The sequence below is a fragment of the Vigna umbellata genome, chromosome 10 (assembly GCF_029865625.1).
Source record: "Vigna umbellata cultivar VRB3 chromosome 10, Vumbellata_1.0, whole genome shotgun sequence".
Taxonomy (NCBI): domain Eukaryota; kingdom Viridiplantae; phylum Streptophyta; class Magnoliopsida; order Fabales; family Fabaceae; genus Vigna; species Vigna umbellata.
Window position 1 is genome coordinate 3107480 of NC_142174.1, and position 22631 is coordinate 3130110.

The 22631-nt window shown below is 30.9% G+C and overlaps 2 protein-coding genes across 2 annotated transcripts; both read left to right on the top strand.

Annotated features, from left to right (window-relative positions):
• The first annotated feature begins 3896 nt into the window (after nucleotides 1-3896).
• Nucleotides 3897-6996, top strand: LOC148191651 (uncharacterized). The gene is made up of 2 exons (XM_088100234.1): nucleotides 3897-4667; nucleotides 6162-6996. The coding sequence occupies exons 1-2, from the start codon at nucleotides 4068-4070 to the stop codon at nucleotides 6879-6881; spliced, it is 1320 nt and encodes a 439-aa protein (XP_087956360.1). The 5' UTR covers nucleotides 3897-4067; the 3' UTR covers nucleotides 6882-6996.
• A 5095-nt stretch (nucleotides 6997-12091) lies between these two features.
• LOC148191652 (uncharacterized) lies at nucleotides 12092-20402 on the top strand. The gene is made up of 19 exons (XM_088100902.1): nucleotides 12092-12183; nucleotides 12275-12436; nucleotides 12551-12611; nucleotides 12793-12829; nucleotides 13695-13825; nucleotides 13970-14065; nucleotides 14155-14263; nucleotides 14464-14597; nucleotides 15096-15235; nucleotides 16173-16223; nucleotides 16307-16389; nucleotides 16489-16543; nucleotides 16628-16742; nucleotides 17621-18122; nucleotides 18195-18408; nucleotides 18504-18574; nucleotides 19093-19261; nucleotides 19363-19492; nucleotides 19582-20402. Exons 2-19 carry the CDS (start codon nucleotides 12338-12340, stop codon nucleotides 20241-20243), a joined length of 2859 nt encoding a protein of 952 aa, XP_087957028.1. The 5' UTR covers nucleotides 12092-12183; nucleotides 12275-12337; the 3' UTR covers nucleotides 20244-20402.
• Nucleotides 20403-22631: the final 2229 nt, after the last annotated feature.

The following is a 22631-nucleotide window of genomic DNA, read 5'->3' on the forward strand; positions in this document are numbered from 1 at the left end:
AAAATTGTCACACAATTCTGCGTTTTATGTACTCAAAGAGTGACTTTTGTTTTGTCATTGATGTTGGCTTTTGAAATTCAAAATGTGAAGCTATAAATGTTTTTTAAAAAAGGTAAATGACCCTAATTTAAAGAAGAATTTCCCTCTTTGATTGGTTGCATCGGAATTATTTGTTTGTAGGAGTGATTTTATTCCATAAATAACCACTATTTTAGATAGCATGAAATTATTTGGGCAATATAACATAATCAAATTAAAAAGCAAAATAATTGAAATTTATCTGACAATCATTTCTTTCCTTTACTCTAACTTATTTCAATAATTCTTTTAGTTATCGTAACAAATTTTCGAAATAAATAAAATGTTAAAAATAATAATTTAAATTACAATTGGTTAATTATATTAAAAAAATTGGTTGAATTTTGCGTAATTAAAATAAATATTTATTTTTGAATTTATTTTACAGTCAATTATTTGTTTTGTGAATGTATTAAATTATTCAAAAATAACACACACACATATATATATATATATATATATATATATATATATATATATATATTATATGGCTACTGTAACACTCCAAAAATTCAAAATTTTACACTAGTTTTTTTTTTTTTTTGAAAATTAACATTGTAGAACTAAACATAAAAAGTCTAGGTGTCTTACAACATAAGGTTAAAACCTTACAAATATCAAATTCGTTATTTAAAGACATAAAATTTTTTTAAAACATGATAAATCCCCCGTAGTTATTTCCATAACTCTCATCGGGTTACTCCATCTCTGCCTCATCTGCAACGTCATCTACTCCCGTACAAGTATGATCATAGTAGGTGGAACCACAACCACAAAATGAAAAGGTGAGTAACTAAGAACCTAACATAATATATAATTTCAATATCAAAATACCATAACTTAGATTATCCTAGTCACAACCTTACAATACAACACAATATTCAACTCATAACTTAGATAATCACCACCTAGACTATAATATTCTACTCATAACTCAGATCATCACCACTCAGACTATCAAAGTCACAATATTAGTACCTCAGATCATAACCACTCGGACTATCAAAGTCACAATATTAATACCTCAGATCATCACCACTCAGACTATCAAAGTCACAACATCACAATACATCACAATTTTAAACTCACAACTCAAATCATTGATACAAGCTTATGTTGTTTCCTTGAATTTTGTCATACCAAACATGTTTTGCAAAACAGGGTGATTCGAGTCGTCTTCCATCGCAACTTCAGACCTATCTCCCCAATTTCTCAAGGAATTACAAGTAAAAACTTCGGTTAGGCGCACCCACCGAACACTATACTCACATGAGCCAAAGTCATTGGGCGAGACATTCAACCCTCTCTAGTCCCCGCGCACGAGGAAAGGGTGTCACTCGAATCTCAGTCTCCGTAGAGACTCAACACACTATCATATTGCAATACGAACACCATCAATTCGACAAAAATTCTAAGGAAATGACAGAACGCTTGCTCTCACAGTTTTACCATCATACTCGAATCTCAGTCTCCGTAGAGACTCAACACACTATCGTATCGCAATACGAACACCATCGATTCAACAAAATTCTAGGGATATGACAGAACGCTTGCTCTCACAATTTTACCATCACAATCATCACCATCATATATAAAGTCAAATAAATTCATTGACTAACAAATAATTAAATAACTTAATTTAATTATTTATCCTACTGTTGCACCCCTCTGAAATTACTAATTTCACACTTCCATCATGTTCTTCTTCTACCCAAGACATCCAACTTTCATTCTTCTTCACTATTTTTCATCAAACACTTGTACCCCAACTCACCAAACATCTCTTTCACTCCTCTTATTCTCATAACTCATTCTTTCCTCTTCCAACAATGGAAGAGAATTTTCAATACCCTCTTACCCACACTCTTGGTTAAAGAGTGTAGATAAGTGCTCCTAACGAGTAAAATTGAATGATGTCCACACTAATTTTTGCTTGTTATTTTACTCATAAATCTTTGTACATAACTCCAAATGAGTTGATTTCTTTTTTATTGGAAACTAGACTCAAATATATTTCTTTGGACATAAAGCTCGAAATTTTTGGACTACAGGGCTAGCTGCAGTAAAATCATTAAAATTGAAAAATTTAATCACGCTCTCGTATGCTCAGCTTTGACCTTTGATGACTGTTTTACTCATTACTCTCTCTCTCTACCGAACTCCAATTGAGTTGATTATTGCTTTGCTGGAAACTAGACTCAAATATCTTTCTTTTGACATATAAATAGAAATTTTTGGACTACATTGGACTACAGGGCTAGCTGCAGTAAAATTATTAAAAATCGGAAAATTTAATCACGCTTTGGTATGCTCAGTTTTGACCTTTGATGACTGTTTTGCTCATTATTCTCTCTACCGAACTCCAATTGAGTTGATTCTCGCTCTGTTGGAAACTAGACTCAAATATATTTCTTTGGACATAAAACTAGAAATTTTGGGACTACAGGGCTACCTGCAGTAACATTATTAAAAATCGGAAAATTTAATCACGCTCTCGTATGCTCAGCTTTGACCTTTGATGACTGTTTTGCTCATTACTCTCTCTACCAAACTCCAATTGAGTTGATTATTGCTTTGTTGGAAACTAGACTCAAATATCTTTAATTTGACTACTCATACAACTATTTTGGACTTCGGGAAGGGTCTCAAATAAATCTGGGAAAAATCGCAAAAGTTCATTTTTAGCTTCTGCGTGTTATACCCAAAAACTCATAAAACTTTCAACCAAAAAGAAAAGTACATGCCTCAACATGTTAACTTTAATCCCAACACACAAGTAAGAAATCATGCAACAACATTATATTGTTACCTTCTACCCATCATACATTATGTTATATCCTAAGTTAAATCCCTTACCTCAATTCCAAGCTAGTTTCCAAAGGCTCTTAGGTTTCTTTCCTCACTAGACAACAAGCTTCCACTCTTCTTGGTCTCCTACAAGTGATGTCCAAAAACTTCAAGGCTAGGGTGACTCTTTCTTTCTCTCACCAAATTGGTTGCTCTCCAAAATCTCTTCTCCATTCTCCAAGCTTTAACCTCCCCAAGATAACTTACAAACCTCCTAAGTATAGAAAACATGTACCACCCAAGCAAAGTGGAAAGCAATATGTGTCCACCCTAGCAAAGTGGAGCAATATGTGCCCACCCAAGCAAAGTGAAAAACAATATGTGCTCATCCAAGCATAGTGGAGCAATATGGGCCCACCCAAGCAAAGTGGAACAAGGCTTTGGAAGCCATTTCCACGCTCATCATAACACTTCAATTTCCACACTGGTATGCTCAGCTTTGACCTTTGATGACTATTTTGCTCATTACTCTCTCTACCAAACTCCAATTGAGTTGATTCTTGATTTGTTGGAAACTAGACTCAAATATCTTTCTTTGGACACAAAAATCGTAATTTTGAACTAAAGGGCTAGCTGCAGTAAAATTATTAAAATTGGAAGTTTAACCACGCTCTGGTCTGCTTTGCTTTGACCTTTGATGACTATTTTGCTCACTACTCTCTCTACCAAACTCCAATTGAGTTGACTCTTGATTTGTTGGAAACTAGACTCAAATATCTTTCTTTGGACACAAAAATCGTAATTTTTGAACTAAAGGGCTAGCTTCAGAAAAATTATTAAAATTGGAAGTTTAACCACGCTCTGGTCTGCTTTGCTTTGACCTTTGATGACTATTGTGCTCANTTTAATATTTATTTTTAGTCTCTGTGTGTGAGAGAGAGATATGTTTTGTTAAATATTGACTTCTTTTGCTAGCATAGTCTGTTTTCTAATAGTAAATTATATAATTTTGGTGAAAATGTTTGTAGCACTTTCTAGGAAATTCGTTGGACAACCTATCCCTGCAAACATTATTTCGAGGTAATTAAGACTCTCTTCTTAGGAAACATCATGTTCAAGTGTATAAGTAAACTCCTCTTCCGCTACGGTTTCCAAATACATGTATTATCCAATCAAAGATTGAAAAGATCAAATTCACAAAAATGAGTAATGTTCAAGAAAATGATACACTGAACACTCTTTATGAGGTTTCATTGAGAGGTAGTGTTTCTGAGTTAGAAACTCTGATTGGAAGAGACCCTCTTATCCTTCACAGAATTTCCTTATCAGCATTCACTGAAACTCCTTTGCACATATCAGCTTTACTTGGTCATCTTGATTTCACAAAGTCCCTTCTGACTCACAGACCTCAACTTGCTCTTGAGACTGACCACTGCAAACGCACCCCTCTTCATCTGGCTTCTGCTGAAGGCCATGTAGAGATTGTTCATGTTTTGCTGCAGACATGTGAAGATGCATGCTTGATGAGTGACCAAGATGGAAGGATTCCTCTTCATTATGCAGCTATGAGAGGAAGAACGGAGGTTGCAAGACAGTTGATCAGTGGAGCAAAGTCAGAATCTGTGATGGTGTTTGATGGATCAGGAAAAACTATGTTTCACCTTTGTGTTGAGCACAATCACTTGGAGACTTTGAAAACACTGGTGGAAGTTGGAAATGTCACGGAGGATTTTCTAAACTGTGGAGACTTTCATCATGGAAATACCATTCTCCATTTGGCTGTTATGTTCAAGCAACTTGAGGTATGTTATTCCCTTTTTCTTCCATCAGCTAAATTATTAAACTTTTGATCTTCTTATTTGGCCCTTTATCTTCAAATTTTCACCATTTGATCCTTTAAATATAATACTTGTTTTAAGTTTTGGAATACCCATTTAAGGTTTTTTTTAGATAGAAAAATTTGTCCTATATACTACAAGGTAGATTTTAAAAAAATTATAAAAATAGACAAGTCGTATAGGTTCTAAACAAACTTTATATGAAGAAGTTGTGTATCCTTAACTCTTATATGACTTCAACGAATTGTTATCGATAATAAGAAATTATAATCGATTATATCAAAAATTTTAAGGATGAAGTCATTTATCTCACACGACTTCACTCTTAAAGTTGTCTATTCTCAAACAACTTCAACAATATCTAATCGATTAGTAATTCTTATAATTGAACGACGACTTCTTCATATAAAGTCATATGAAGTCATGTGAGGTATGTATGATTTACCAATTTTCATAATTTTTTTTTAAATCTTTCTATTATCGTAATATTGGAGGCAGATTTGCCTATTTTTTCGTAAAGAAAAAAGAAACTCATTTTAAGGGTTTTTGCACCAAACTAGGCATATTTGCCTATAATATTACCAAAATGGGCAAATTCAACCAAATTTACGAAAATGGGGAAGTCGTGAGGGGCCCAAACGACTTCAAATGAAGAAGTCGTGCCCCTCCTGCACGACTTCACACTGTTCATAGCAACAGTGTTGAAGTCGTGCACCCCAAAAACGACTTCTGGGTCCTGTAATCGATTACCATTCTTTGGTAATCGATTACACAATGTTGAAATCCTGACCCCTGCAAGACTGAAAATGGACGAGCGTTCACTGAAAATGGACGAGCGTCCACTTCTTCTGCCGAGCGTCCACTGAGCGCATCTCGACGACGCTCGTCCAGACAGGTAGAGAGAACGCTCGTCCAGAAAGCTAAGAGGACGTTCGTCCATCTAGCTAAGTGGACGCTCGGCAGGAGAAGTGGACGCTCGTCCATTTTCAGTGAACGCTCGTCCATTTTCAGTCTTGCATGGGTCAGGATTTCAACATTGTGTAATCGATTACCAAAAAATGGTAATCGATTACAGGACCCAGAAGTCGTTTTTGGGGTGCACGACTTCAACACTGTTGCTATGAACAGTGTGAAGTCGTGCAGGGGGTCACGACTTCTTCATTTGAAGTTGTTTGGATCCCCCACGACTTCACTTTTAGTCAATTTTTGCCTACTTTGGTAATAAATACCACATTTTTGCCTACTTTGGTAACAAAGCCCATTTTAAGTTATCATTTGAATGATTGAAGAAGAAAAACCTGAAGTTTTAACCAAAGATGACATAAACATGGTAAGATTGTGTGGAAAATAGTCCCCTTAGCGGTAGTGGAATACTTGTCTTGGCTTGACTTGATTTTTCATCACACTGCATAATCTTATTCAACAAACTTATTTAATGTATGGTGTATGTTCTTATAGAGTGTAAGGTACTTGCTCTCAATATCCAAAATAAAAGAAGAAGCAAATATTCAGAACAAGATGGGTTACACTGCTTTGGACATGCTAGAGCATGTTCCAAAAGACATGAGAAGTCTTCAAATAAAACTCATGCTGATGGATGCTGGATTCAAGAACAATGAAAATAACCAAGTTCATCATCCACCATCTGCATCAATCATAGATGTTCCTCCATCAAGGACAATAAATCCAAATGAAAAGTTTTGGAGTTTGAAGCGTGTGAACAAGGTCTTACAGCATAAGAGTGGTAGGTTGGAAGAAATGAGAGGCATGTTGAGTTTGGTGTCTACAATGATCTCAACCGTGACCTTTGGTGTTGTGATGGATCCACCAGGTGATGATTTACCTGCAAGTATGTGGGCATATGCACAATATAGAGAAGAAATGCTCACACGTTTGTTAACGATGAACACAATCTCTTTCATTGCATCACTTGGTGTCACTCTCTTACTTATAAGTGGAGTTCCCTTAAAGAATGAAGTCACAATGGGGCTCTTATCAGTAGGCACATGTGTCTGTCTCACATTTCTTGTGCTTACTTACATACATGCTGTGCCTTTGAACAAAAATATGTATTTTGGGGACACATTTTCTGTCTTGTTTTCTTGGCTTGGACTTGTTGGGGCAGTAGTTGTGTTTATCATAATTCGTGTAATTTCTAAGCTAGCGAAAGTTCTGTAGCATGGAGCAAAAGGTGGTTGAAACCTTGTCTAGAACATCTTCTTTACAGTTTGAACGTGTTTTTAGTCCATCCATCTTAAGATAAGTTTTTGTTATAAAATTAGTGTTGTTAAGAGATTTGTTGGTTAACCGGTGATTGATTGTTGGAAAATATTTTTTTTAACAATTTTTTTACCAACAGTTTATACGTGATAGCTTATAATTGGTGCGTTTCAAATATACGAACTAATAATACTAATAATACAGTGATACTGTTGTCAAAAAATTCTTAAAAAAAGTTGTTAATATATCATAATACTTTATTAATTAAGCTAATAATACTAATAATACAGTGATACTGTTGTCAAAAAATTCTTAAAAAAAAGTTGTTAATATATCATAATACTTTATTAATTAAGCGATGCACATGTTATATAAACAAAATAATTGTTGTAAAAGTAAGATTCTTTTCATTCAATATACACATACAATTTCTCTTCTTTTGCTTCTGTTTTTACTTCTATTCACTACTTCTCTCTCTTCTGTTTCTACCTTTGTGTCCGTCTTGTTCTTGGGTTTATTGTTCTTGTTCTTCCTAGTTCTAGTTGATAGGATTTGTACAGGAAACGAAAGAGTATACTAATATAAAAGAAATTCACTCGTAAAAGAAAAATTATTAAATATCTAAATATATATGATACCAAGTCTCACTCATAAGAAAAGTTGAACACTGTAAAAACATTATCATAAATCCGTTCCTTGAAATGTTGTCCGAAGTTTTTCCCCATCTGAAAGGCCCTTCGGCATGAGTGAGGTAAGAGATGTTTTTAATTTGTTAAATTCATTGTTTTTAACATTAATATAATTTATTAATTTTTTCTTATTTTATTCGAGTACTATAATATTTATTGCTACCAAAATTTACAGTAGTCAACTAAGTATAATTTGTCCTTTACAAAATAATTGTTTGCAATTATGGATTTTACTAATGTCAATTTTTGATTAACGAATATAAAAACATTGAATTTTACAACCAAGGTGAAAGGCTCAAAAAACAAGTAAAACTACACTAAAAAAATTATGGATTAAATTGAAATTTTCAACATATTTTGTGTGCAAAAAAGGGTCACGTGACAAAAAAAAAATATTCATGCTGAGAAAAAAAAAATTGGGCACACAACAATTTTTTATAACTAAAATTTCTGGAATTCTTTTTATTGTTTAATACATATAATTTCAAATTTTATTCTTTACTGCATATATATTAAATATTCAATGACTATTATTCTAACATACCATCTCTTTTCATAACTAACATCGACCATTTAAAATAAAACAAAGTTATAATTTCTTTTAGTTCCTACCAGGAAAATACATGAGTTATGAAAATATATATTTTTTATGATAATAATAATATTTTTTATTATTTTATTATAAATCATAAATATATATTTGTTTTATAATTTTATTATAAATAATGTTTATTTATTTTTTGTAAATAGTTTTATAATTAAAAGAGTGACTAAGTTTAAGAAGACAGTAAAAGAACGGTTAAATTTTAAAAAAAAGAATAATTAGTTAAAAAATAAAATTAATAAATAAATATTTTAGTTTAAAAAAATTATTTAAAGCATAAAATTATATAATTTTATTTTTTTTATTTCATTTTTTTCTATCAAACACCAATAGCGCAAAATGGTCTTTTATCTTCTAACATTCAACGTTTAACAAAAAAAATCAATGTAAAAATGAACAATTAGATGTTAGACCGCTGTTATATACACTTTAAACATCGAACCACTGTAGTAGTTGATGTTATATATGATTTTGTGCTGTCGAGCTCATTCTATTAAGTTGTTGAGCCCGAACTATTATGTTGTCGAGTTAATCTTGTTGAGTTGTTATGCAGAACTTAATCTTATGATGTTGAAAAGTATAGGGACAATCGTTATATCATATTAGACGTCGGATAGTTAGGAGGGTCGACTTCTAATTTTGTTAAATACTTAAAAAACTAAATTGAAAAGACGTTCTCCTATATACATATGACATCGGAAAGTCTAGGAACCAACATCATATCGTATTAGACATTAGATAGTTAAGGAGGTCGATGTCGTGTTTAAATCATTAAAAAAATGCAATACAAATGTTTTTTTTTTCAGTACCTATTAAACGTCGGCTCCTACTTGTTTGACGTCTAATTAGATATAATGTCGACTCACTAGGGCGTTCGACACATGCTATTTTATGAAGTAAAAGATTAGCGCGAGAGACAATTTCCCTTCCACTATTTCTTCCCGCTCTCTATTCTCTAACCTCCTAACGACTTCTACATTCACCACCAAAGATAACTTTTGAACCATTTAACGCAAATTCATGTTTGAATGCTGCTTTGGGTATGATTTTATAGCATTTTCACTTATTATTTTCATGTAGTTTTTGTTTAGTTCCCATTTAAAATTTAGTACAAATGATTAAAATTTTAATTGTTTGTATTAAATCTAGGATTTTTTATCAGATAGTTTGGAAAAATTAATTTTCATAATTCGTTATAAAGTGTACATTAAAGTTTATACATAAATTTGATAAAATTTCATTTGAAACCATTTTCTATTGTTCTTTGGATGCATACTTGATTGTACTCACGAGTTATCACTTTTATTTCGTGTATTTCAAAGACTAATCCAAAATGTTTCCAATTTTTTTTATCAAATTTATGATGTTAGACTTTTTTATATATGCGTTATCAAATTATGAAAAATATTTGTTCTGAATGAGTAAAACCTAATCTTGTAAGAGTTGAAAATTTGAGATTGATGGAGTTTGTTACAAACATATTATGGATTGAAGCTGGATGAATGAATATCACATCAGTAAAAAGTATGAAAAAAAGTTTGAGTTCTTATAATATGTTGAAGAACACACAAACTCTAAGAACGAGACACGTTTTGTCCTTGTATTTGTTGTCTTAACTGGACTTAGACAACATATGAGATCATTTATTCATCTTCAATATAATGATGAATTATACAATTTGAACTTGACATGGAGAAGTATTACACAACCTATAAAATAATAAAAATATAGAATTATAAAAGTATAACACTATAACTATAAAATTATAAAATAATAAAATTATAAGATTATATGATTATAAAAATTATAAAATCATAAAATTATGAAAATATAAAATTATAAATTAAGAAATAATAAAATAATAAGTACGTCATTTAATAATCATATCACTTTATTAATAAAAAATTAAATAAATTTTGTTTGATTGAACCTTCAATATTGTATAAAACTTTAAATTCTCAAGTTTATTTAAAACATAATAAAACTTTTTTATTTGATTAAATACATGAAATATATAATTATTTTGCGGTTTAGAATAAGTTTGGAAGAAAATATGTATATATATATATATATATATATATATATATATATCATTTTAATTTAGTAATTAAATATAATTAAATAACAGTAAATTAATGTAATTTTGTTTTGAATAATTAGAAAACCAAATATGTAATTAAACTTTTATAACAACGCAAATTTTACATTTTTTTTATTAAATAAGGGTTTTTCTTCTTCCAAAAAACCCTGGTTTACTTGTTCAAAAGCTACATTGCAAATTGCAACCCCTAACACAGACCCAGCTCAATACTGCACTCCTTTCTCTGCCTCAGGTGGCCGCAACGAAATCTTTATTTTTTCCAAACGCAAATTGCAACCCTGGTTTTTAAATATTTTAGTTTAAAAAAATTATTTAAAGCATAAAATTATATAATTTTATTTTTTTATTTATTTTTTTTTATCAAACACCAGTGCGAAATAATCTTTTATCTTCTAACATTCAACGTTAACAAAAAAAATCAATGTAAAAATGAACAATTAGATGTCAGACCATTGTTATATACACTTTAGACATCGGACCACTGTAGTAGTTGATGTTATATATGATTTTGTGCTGTCGAGCTCATTCTATTAAGTTGTTGAGCCCGAACTATTATGTTGTCGAGCTAATCTTGTTGAGTTGTTATGCAGAACTTAATCTTATGATGATGAAAAGTATAGGGACAATTGTCATATCATATTAGACATCAGATAAAATTTAGTACAAATGATTAAAATTTTAATTGTTTGTATTAAATCTAGGATTTTTTATCAGATAGTTTGGAAAAATTAATTTTCATAATTCGTTATAAAGTGTACGTTAAAGTTTATACATAAATTTGATAAAATTTCATTTGAAACCATTTTCTATTGTTCTTTGGATGCATACTTGATTGTACTCACGAGTTATCACTTTTATTTCGTGTATTTCAAAGACTAATCCAAAATGTTTCCAAAATATTTTATCAAATTTATGATCTTAGACTGTTTTGTATATATGTTATCAAATTATGAAAAATATTTGTTCTGAATGAGTAAAACCTAATCTTGTAAGAGTTGAAAATTTGAGATTGATGGAGTTTGTTACAAACATATTATGGATTGAAGCTGGATGAATGAACATCGCATCAGGAAAAAGTATGAAAAAGAGTATGAAAAAGAGTTTATGAGTTATACAATATAGAAAAGACTAATATGAAAAAAACTTAGGCAACATGCGAGATCATTTATTCATCTTCAATATAATGATGAATTATACAATTTGGACTTGACATAAAAAAGTATTACACAAACCTATAAAATAATAAAAATATAGAATTATAAAAGTATAACACTATAACTATAAAATTATAAAATTATAAAATTATAAAATTATAAAATTATAAGATTATATGATTACAAAATTATAAAATCATAAAATTATGAAAATATAAAATTATAAATTAAGAAATAATAAAATAATAAGTACGTCATTTAATAACCATATCACTTTATTAATAAAAAATTAAATAAATTTTGTTTGATTGAACCTTCAATATTGTATAAAACTTTAATAAAAACTTAATTTAAAATTCTCAAGTTTATTTAAAACATAATAAAACTTTTTATTTGATTAAATACATGGAATATATATAATTATTTTGCGGTTTAGAATAAGTTTGGAAGAAAATATGTATCTATATATATATATATATCATTTTAATTTAGTAATTAAATAACAGTAAATTAATGTAATTTTGTTTTGAATAATTAGAAAACCAAATATGTAATTAAACTTTTATAACAACGCAAATTTTACATTTTTTTTTATTAAATAAGGGTTTTTCTTCTTCCACAAAACCCTGGTTTACTTGTTCAAAAGCTACATTGCAAATTGCAACCCCTAACACAGACCCAGCTCAATACTGCACTCCTTTCTCTGCCTCAGGTGGCCGCAACGAAATCTTTATTTTTCCATTTGGGTTTTTGATTGAATGAGGAATCGTTTATAATGCTGAATAAAAAACCATCCTTTACAGATACTAGAAGTTTTGGTGAGAAAGGAAGAAGAAGAAGAAGAAGAAAAGAGGGTGTGAAGAGAGATGGGAAAGAAGAACAAAATGAAGGAGAATGGAGGCAAAGAGCACTGCCCCTCCACACTTTTTGTCTCCAACTTACCCTATTCCTTTTCCAATTCTCAGGTATTCGTTACTTCCTCGGTTCTTCTCCTTTCATTTGTTTGTTTGTTAATTGGTTAGATTTTTTTTTTATAATGTATCTGTTTAAATTTTTGTACAAAAAAAATGTAAAATCAGTTGGAGGAGACATTCAGTGAGATTGGACCTGTGCGGCGTTGCTTTATGGTCACACAGAAAGGTAAGGGTTTAATAACTGAAGTATATTAGATGATGCATATAGATTATGTATGTGTGTCAATAGGTTATACTATACTACTGGCGAAACAAAATTATGTATGCGGAGACTTCAGGCATAAGTGAGGTGTATAATTTTGCTCTTTGTATTTTTGACATTTTTTTCTTTGTTTAATGATCCACAGGGTCAGCGCAGCATCGTGGTTTCGGTTATGTCCAATTGTGAGTTTATATTTAACTTCCAAAAGTTTAATTTGTTGTTATCACTGTCTTTGGTTCTCTTACCACTACCAGTTGTGAGGCTTCTTGATAAAAACTTCTAGGAGAGAAGAAAAAAATGAGACGGACTTCTTCATAAATGAAAATTAACTTGTGGACAAGTTAAAAAATAAAAATTTAGAGAAGTCGAATGAAAGACCTACTGCAAACTAGCTTATGGATAAAATAGTTTTAACTTTTGGAGAAATTCTTTTTTTTTTTCATTGTTTTAGAAGTTCTCATGGAAAAGTTTGTCCAAATAATAAGCTCTCGATGTCATGACTTGATATTGAATTTCGGGCTTTAGCTTATATTATTGTGTTCTAGCTAGTTCTTTTGATGTGGTTTCATGCCTATGCTTTGGCCAAAAACTCATTCAACTAAAGCTATCAAAAAATATGAATACTCAGTAGTCAGTACGCAAGTGAAAGTTTCCCCTTTCTGGAAAATATCCTCAAACATGGATTGCAATATGCTCTTATGCTCTTCAGCTGTTGTATCTCATCAGTAAAACTCCATGATCCTGCCGCAAAGTTGCTAATAAAACTTAAAGCATCATGATTTGCGAAAATCACTCAAGAAGATATCAATAGACAAACTTTATTCTGGATGTTCAAGTTGTGTAGTGCTTCAATAATATGAAACCTGTCTTCTTTTGATGGTGACTGTGATATATAGCCGTGTTGTTGTTATTGTTAAATTAGTCCATAATCATAATTTGTTATCGTTGTTTTTGTTTGAGTTGTAGTGTTCTTCTCTCTTACCTTTGTTAGAATCAACATGTGTGACTTGCTTTTCCCAGTTTGTAATTAATTGTTTCCATCTTCAGTGCTGTTGAGGAAGATGCCAATCGTGCTATTGAGCTGAAGAATGGTATGTCTGTTGAAGGCCGTAAAATTGGAGTGAAGCATGCAATGCCTCGTCCTCCTCGGGAGGAACGAAATTCAAAACCAAATAAAGGTTGATGGTAACTCTATAATTGTGGTTCAGCATGCTGTGATATCTTAATATTCCACCTTGTTTGAAAAGACAAGGAAACTAATTTAACCTTGTTAATCCTTTTATTCCTTTGTTTTCTCTTCCCTCTCTTTTGTAATGTAATAGCTGGAACACCAGATGATCTTGTGAAACCAAAAGGTGATGATGTAAACGACAGCAAATCATCTGGAACAGAGAAGCATGTTTCAGTTTTGAAGGAAGGTTGTCAATTTGTTTTTATGATTATTTTATAATTTGATAATTTATAATTCTCCCCTTGTCTTATATTTTCTTTTATTTTTCTTTTCTAGAAGTACAAGTCACAAGTAAACAAAAAAACTCAAAGAACCCAATGGAAACAAAAAAATCAGCTCTTTGTAATGATGTTGCAGATGATGGTGGTTGCTCAGAAAAACAGAGGTATTATCTGTTTTTCCCTGCAATTGTTTTTAATCCAACCTTTTTAAATCAGCTAGTTTCGATAGAGATAAAAGATGAATCCAGGAAGTTGATTTTAGCATGGATGTGATTAAATGGAAATGACTAATTGGATTACCTGATTCCAACTTACTGATGCTTCTTATGTTTGAATTGTCTTGTTTATTTTTTTCTTTTGACAGGGTTGCTAGAACTGTTATATTTGGTGGCCTCAAGGATTCTGATATGGCTGAAGAAGTTCACAGCCAAGCCAGAGAGATTGGCACTGTGTGTTCCATTAACTACCCTCTTTCAAGGAAAGATCTTGAGAAACATGGTAACTGGATTTTATCTTTTCTGCTAATGATATATAATGCAGATGATATATGTTTTTATGTTTATCTAATACTGTGTGACATGTCTATTATGTTCTATATGTGATATAAAAAGATCTTCAACTTTTTCCTTTTTATTGAATAAAACAGGTCGCATTCATGTTCTTTGCAAGTAATATTTTAGCTGCTTTATACTTGGTGTAAAGTTATTTTGTGGTTTGTGTGTGAGCTGATTCTAATTAGGTTTGCTGCTGTCTCGTACTGCCTTTATTGCATGGTTAATGGTCATTATTGCTGTTTTAATGCCAAACCCTTTTCACATTTTGAACAAATGTTAGTTGTATTTTGTCTCATGTAATCATATCGAGCGCAGATATGGATGTTGAAATTTGTTCTTCCACTGAAATTGGCAATTCAACAAGATTAAATACATTATATCACTTATTCAAAGATTCTTTGTATTTCTTGGTATTGTGGAATTCACTTTGGAAATTTTCCAGGTCTCATGCAAGATGGCTGTACCATGGATGCCTCGTCTGTACTTTATACAAGTGTAAAATCAGCTCGACTTTCTGTTGCAATGTTGCACAAAAAAGTGATAAGGGGAGAAACAATTTGGGCCCGCCAATTGGGTGGAGAGGTAAAGTACTTGCCATAGAACTCAACAGAGTTACAATATCATCAGCTCCAGCAAAACATTATATATATATATATATATATATATATATATATATATATATATATATATATATATATATATATATATATATATATATATATATATATATGAATAACTGCCAGCTGACAGAAGCTGTACCATTTCATTTTGTATTCATAAATTTGCTTTATGTCTTAAAATTTGTATTCCATGGTATTAATTGCATTGAATATGTTTTTCATTTTCTAAAAACTGAGTAGGTCAAAAACCTGTTCTCTTAATTTCCTTTTTATGCAAAATTAAGTGCTCATTAGTAGTCTTAAGCTTTTTTCTGCCATTAATCAGGAGAATATGGTGTGCATGGTCTTAATATAAAGGAAGTTATGCAATGAGAATTTGTGACGTGTGCTGCTTCTTTAGGTTTGATAGGATTTTTATCTGGGTTTGATTTTAGTCTCTGTTTCTATGTTTGTGTGGAAAAGTACTTTCTTATTTGTTGTTTCCATGTTTTGTGATGCGTTTTGCTTCTAAAGGCTTTATAGGATTTTCACTTGGGTTTGGGTTTAGTCTCTATTTCCTATGTTGGTGTAGAAAAGTATTTTCTTATTTGTTGTCTCCATTTTTGAGTGTGTATTTATATACATGACAATATGTTTTTTGAAGTAGGAGATGTGTGTACCCTGCTCATCATTTGGAAGTCAGTTTTAGCGCGGTTAGAATGCATTTAGTAACTGTCTGAGTGCACTTTGTCAGATTCATCTAATAATCTATTAGGTGGTGGGATATTGACATCATAGTGTTTATGCTTTTGTTCTGTGAATTTTAATTGTTTGTAGATGATGTTTACTTCCCTGTTTACCATGTAAGATCTTGAACGAGATATTGCTTCTTAAACAACTTTCTGCTGTATGTGGGTCAGGGCTCCAAGACTCAGAAATGGAAGCTTATTGTCAGAAACCTTCCTTTCAAGGTTCGATGCCTATAATTAAAAAACTTGAAATAAATTTTCTTGGATACCTTGACTTCTGACTAGTTGACTAAACATGGATGCAGGCAAAAGATACTGAAATAAGAGATATGTTTTCATCTGCTGGATATGTGTGGGACGTATTTATTCCACAAAAGTCAGACACAGGGTAAGTTCTTTCTACTTTTTATTTATTAAGAGTTTCAATATGCTATCATATATAATGGTTTCTTAAAATGTTTTTCTTTTCCCATCTTCTCCTCTGCAGTCTGTCTAAGGGCTTTGCATTTGTAAAATTTACCTGCAAGCAAGATGCAGAAAATGTATGTACTTTTACCAAGTTTTATTTTATTTACTTCTTTGTGTTCTGAAATAACCTGCATATAAGCTTCATGTTTCTTTTTCAGGCCATTCAAAAGCTGAATGGATCAAAGTTTGCCAAACGAGTCATAGCTGTTGATTGGGCTGTTCCAAAGAAGATATTTAGTAGTGATACGAATGATACTCTTGCTTCAGAGAAAGGTAATTTTTATAGTGAAGAGGGTACTTTCATCAGCCACTTTTGTAGTCTATATTTGAATTGAACGAAGATATTCCTCAGTTGAAGTGCCTTTTGGCTTTTCAATGCATTATTACCAGTTATTTAATATTACTATTTTAAGTTATAAGTATTATTATTTGGTAAACTTCTTGTGACCAATGTCATGTATCTATATTTTAATCAAGTAGACTATGCTAAAACATGGCACTTGTAAGTTTTTACTTTTGAATTAGAAATTGGGATTAGTCTATCACTTTTCTCATGTTGGGGTTAACCTCAATTTCACTATTACGTTAGTCAGCTGTTTAGTAGTTTTGTGGAGTAAAAGGCCAGATTCTTGTTTTGTGGTTCAATCTTTAATACACTGAATTGAATATATGTTGCGCATAATATTCTTCTCATTTCTATGTTGTTCTAAACTTAAATGGATTCTTGAGTGGCCAATGAATTGGAGCCAAGCTGCTGAGTAGCTGTAGACTTGGTTGCAAATCATATGATGGTGTTTTTTTAAAGAGATTTTTAAATTCAAGTCCAATAGATTTCTATTTGGTAACTATCTCTATGTTGAGGTAAACGTTTATTGATTCTTTTGTAAGCTGTGATGTCCCTGGTTTATTGTTTATTCATTTAATACTTTAGTTGTAATGTATTCCAACGGAAAAGTTTGAGATTATTTCTTAGTGAACTGCTAACATATAACATTTGAAGTATTGGGTCATTGCTCTAGCCTACAAATACACCATCGGAGATTTTTCCTAAGTCTCACTCTTCATCTTTGTCTTCTTTATTTAAGTATGCCAAAAAACCTTTATTTTGGATCTGAACTATTCAAATAATGCATTCTTTGCAATTTCTTTAGAAGAAGAAATCTTGAGTGATGAAGATAGTGATGAGGAGGATGTGGAGCTTGTTGATAAAAGATCTGGCCAAGGAGATGATAATGATACAAACCACTCTAGTGCCATGGTGGAAGAGGGAGCTCCTCCTGAAGATAATTTTGATAAGGAGGCAGACGTTGCAAGAAAGGTTCTTAACAACTTGCTTGGATCCTCAAGCAAAGGAACATCTGAGAACAATGATTCTATGTTGTCCAAAGAAAACAAAGAATCAAGACCTGATGAAGTTGTTAAGGATGCTGATGGAAAAGAATCTGATGACTTGGAAAAGGTTTCAGGTGCTTCTAAGCCTGACATTTCCAGCATAAACAAGTTATCTAATCCTAAGGGAACAGAAGAAGATTTGCAGAGAACAGTTTTTATAAGTAATCTTCCCTTTGAATGTGATAATGAAGAAGTAAAACAACGATTTTCTGGGTTTGGGGAAGTAGAATACTTTGCTCCTGTTCTTCACCAAGTTACCAAGTATGTCACTGTGTTATTTTTCTGTGTCTATTTCACAGGGCATTATTCATTATCTCCTTTTACTCAATGCAGGCGACCAAGAGGAACTGGTTTTCTAAAGTTTAAAACTGTAGAAGCAGCTAATACTGCAATTTCAGCTGCTATTGCTGCTTCCGGGACAGGTATTTTGCTGAAGGGTAGACCGTTGAAAGTTTTAAAGGCTTTGGATAAGAAATCGGCACATGACAAGGAATTGGAGAAAGCAAAAAATGAGGTTAATGACCACCGGAATCTTTACTTGGCAAAGGTTTGTCTTCTCCTTTGTAACTCTTTGTGGAGTAGGCTGTTGAAGCTGATAGATATGCTTAAGATTAACATTTGCATTCAACTAAACTGTAACAGGAGGGACTTATTCTTGAGGGAACTACAGCTGCTGAAGGGGTTTCAGCCAGTGATATGTTAAAACGCCAAGAGTGAGTATTGTGTGGTTTGGAGCGCTGTTGGTATTATTTTAACTCACATCTATCATGTTGGTTATAGTTATTATATGGGCTGCACTTGAGTGACATTTTTAATCTCCAACTCTCAAATTGTTACAATCCTTTGCTAATATGTGCTACTTTTACCCTATGTGAACGTTAGGAGATAAAAAACACTTGTATTGTCTTCTTCTACTTGTTTTCCTTTTTATTTTCATGTTTAGTAGTTTTTGTTGAGAAAAATCACCAGAGGGCTGGAGAAAAGGTCTCTTGAAAAGATAATATATAATTTCTTGGCACAATCCATTTTGTGTATAGATCCACAAACGAACAAAATGAGCTATAGATTCACAATCCATTTTCAAATATCATCACTCGTACTATTCTGATTTCCGAATGTTATGTTGCATTTGATCTTGCAAATGTGGTGGTTTAAATTCTATCTTCTTGCTCAAGTGTAATTTCTTCAGCTGGTGTTAGTGCTCAACATTATTTATGGAAATTTCATATAGGTTGGAGAGGAAAAAGAAGACAAAGCTTCAATCTCCAAATTTTCATGTTTCAAGAACTAGACTCATTATCTACAACTTACCCAAGTCAATGAATGAGAAAGAACTCAAGAAGCTTTGCATTGATGCAGTCATCTCCAGAGCTACCAAGCAAAAACCTGTAATTCGGCAGGTTGGTCAAGTAGATCATAACTACAAATTGTTAATTATTGTTTCTGTAAAGCTTTAATGGTGTCATTTTACATTTTAACAAAATATACGTACAATATGCAGATAAAGTTTTTGAAAAATGATAAGAACGGAAAGGTAGCTCAAGAACGCTATTCACGGGGAGTTGCCTTTGTTGAATTTTCTGAGCATCAGCATGCCCTTGTGGCTCTGAGAGTTCTCAACAATAATCCTGGTGACAACCATTTCTCATCATCTCTGGGAATCATACTCTTTTGTACTTTTATTTCTGTTTGTTTTATAGTTTGCTTTCATTGACACTAGAAACATTTGGTGCTGAACATCGACCAATCGTGGAGTTTGCTCTTGATAATGTTCAAACACTTAAACTTCGGAAGGCAAAGCTGCAATTTCAGCAGCAGGCTCCTCAAGATGACAACAATGATATGGAAAATGACAAACCTGGCAAGAAAGAAGATCACAGAGAGGACAGAAAACGAAAGTCTAGAGAGCATGGTGAACCGGCAAAGGAAGCAGTAGTGAATTCAAATGGTGAATCAGGTGATACACTGGCAAATGGAAAATCCAAAAGACAGAAAGGCAACAAAAAGAGCAAAAGGGCACTGAAAGAAAATCCAGAAGCCTTGTCCATGAAGCCAAAGAATATTCAAAATGGCCAGAAAATTGGTGGTGCATCTGTTGAAGATCAAAACACTGCTGCTTCCACTAACAGAAGAAAATCAGGAAACAAAGATGATGAAACTGGGTTTAGAAAAAGAAAGATGCAGAATCAAGAACAAGAAGCAGGGCATAAGGTGGTTTCTAAGAAACGGCCTAAGAAGAATAAAGATTCAGTAGGGAAGGACGTAGTAGACAAGCTTGACATGCTAATAGAACAATATAGATCCAAGTTCTCACACAAGGGTTCCCAAGAGAATGGAGAGAAAAAGCCTTCAAAACAGCTTAGGAAATGGTTCCAATCATAGTTACTTTTTCTTTTTGGTTCATATGAATTTTGTTAGCTGTATTATTCTTTTACTACCTTTGAAAAAGTTTAAGCAATGTAACATTAGTTGCACCATATCTTATGTTGTTTTTCCTTTTTGTCCCTACCAAGATTTCAATTGCTGATAATTTTTCTGGAATTTGTTGCTGTTTTCGTGTTTGAGGAACGTGTATGCAAAATATCTAACAGATTAAACCAGCAAAGTATTATATATATATATATATATATATATATGTATGTATGTATGTATGTATGTATATGTGCTTAATCTTTTTAATTTCATTAACATTTTTCTTCCATCAATGTCATCATGTCTTGCAACTTCATTTTTCTTGTTTCCTTGTAGTTTTAGAAGTTTAATTTTTGTGCATTTGGTGAGAAGGTTTTAAGATCATTGATTGATTAGAAAATAAGAGAAAATGTACATACAAGGCCTTTAATAATGATGTAATAATTCAATGCGTTTAATAAAATATAAATTATCAAAGGAAAAATCTAAATTTAGTTGGAGAATATTAATGCAGCATCATAGGTGCATGTAAGTTTGTCATAGAAATTCTTTTGGGATAGTTTCTAAATAATTATTGTAAGAGTGAAAAACAATTACATTAAATAATGAATTGTGCTTAGATTATAATGTTAAAACAATTTAGTGAGTGTACTATTTGTTCTAGTTTTTTTTTTTTGTGTATTAGGAAACGCCATATTAGAGATTTTGAATTTTCCTTTCAATAAATATTGAAACAAATTCTATTTTTTCTAGTTACAAACAGCTATGTGAAAGAAAGTCATAAGCTTAACCTCTAATATTTTCGTTTATTAAAATAAGTTTCAACGAAAATAGTTATGGAAAATAATAGACAAAATCATAAAACTTAGATATGATATTATAACTATATTTCTCCAAGCAAATTTGAAAGTTATCTTTAATCAAATTTAGAGTTTTATCTTACAAATCACGGAAAATAAAGAAAAATATTAAATTGTATTTTTAAGACTTTTTTAAAAAAATCACAACTAATGTTAGCTTAAAAGATCAAATACAAATAAAAAATAAGATAATAATACATAACATAAAAAACTAATATGATATATGTTCAATTTTTTACCAACGAATCAAGTTATGCTAATGTATATATTGTTCAAATGTTATTCCAAACTTACAACAATAGTACTTTTTGTTTTTAACTTATCAAAGCTAATGTACAAATATTCTTTGGGGGAACTAGTTCAAATTTTTAAACAACGAATCACATCTAACTTATATTAAAAGGTGTTTACGGATGATAAAACAAAATTTAGTTTGCTTAAACAAAGATTAACTCACCAAATCCAAAATGCTTTCAATATAAATGGATAGAGTTATTTATAGAAAGAAATATACAGTCACTTAAAAAATACTCTTTTTAGATACTTCATTTGGCTTATTTATTTGATTTCTTTTCAACAATTGTCATTTTTCAAAAACACGTTAAATAGGTTATGATTAGATGTAGGTGAAGGGAAGTAACAATTGTCTTTTCTTCTATAGAGTACACTTTTCAAATTTTAAACCTCTATACAACACTTTCTAATTTTATTTCTCTAGGTAATATATTATTCTTTATATCTATTGAAATAGCATAAGTTTTAGTTTTGTTAGAATTTGGAAAATTGAATTGTGAGCTGATTTTTGTATTTTTTTCTTGATTTTAAATTAATTAAAAATAAATGTTTAGAGAGAAAATTGAAATTAGTTGTGTATGCTTAATTAATCAGACAAGTAAAAATTAGATGAATTAATTTTTTTAATATATATATATATATATAATATATATGATAAATACAAATTTAGAAATACATATATTTTAAAGAAATTTAAATCAGCAAAACATTACAGAATTTTTTTATGAAAGAATAAATATTTTATAAGAAAGTAATGACATGTTTGTGATATATTTGAATTTATTGAGTAGTAAAAAAGATATTATTTTTTAAAAGAAATTATATATAATATATAAATTTAGAAAAAAATAAATATTTTTCGTTTCAAACTATTATTATTTTTATAAAATTATTTCTTTCCTTTACTTATTCACACACACACACACACATATATATATATTATATATATATATATATATTATATATATATATATATATATATATATATAAAATTTATATTTCATTAAAAAGATTAGTGAGGTGTAAAAAAATAAAAATAAAAAACACAATGTTGAAAATGACAATTGTGATGTAAATTACTTCTATAGAGTACTCTAAATGTGTGTGTGTGTACAATATAGATTATTTATAAAGAATTCACATTAAACTTTATTTTACCTTAAATAAGCTTAACTATGTTATATTACTTTTTAGCAAATTACAT

Bases quoted from the DNA above. Each gene is read 5' to 3' on its own strand.
- LOC148191651 (XM_088100234.1), top strand. From the start codon at position 4,068: ATGAGTAATGTTCAAGAAAATGATACACTGAACACTCTTTATGAGGTT. The intron at 4,668-6,161 runs GTATGTTATTCC...ATGTTCTTATAG, and splicing joins TTATGTTCAAGCAACTTGAG to AGTGTAAGGTACTTGCTCTC.
- LOC148191652 (XM_088100902.1), top strand. From the start codon at position 12,338: ATGGGAAAGAAGAACAAAATGAAGGAGAATGGAGGCAAAGAGCACTGC. The intron at 14,598-15,095 runs GTAACTGGATTT...GAAATTTTCCAG, and splicing joins GAAAGATCTTGAGAAACATG to GTCTCATGCAAGATGGCTGT. The intron at 16,544-16,627 runs GTATGTACTTTT...TTTCTTTTTCAG, and splicing joins GCAAGCAAGATGCAGAAAAT to GCCATTCAAAAGCTGAATGG.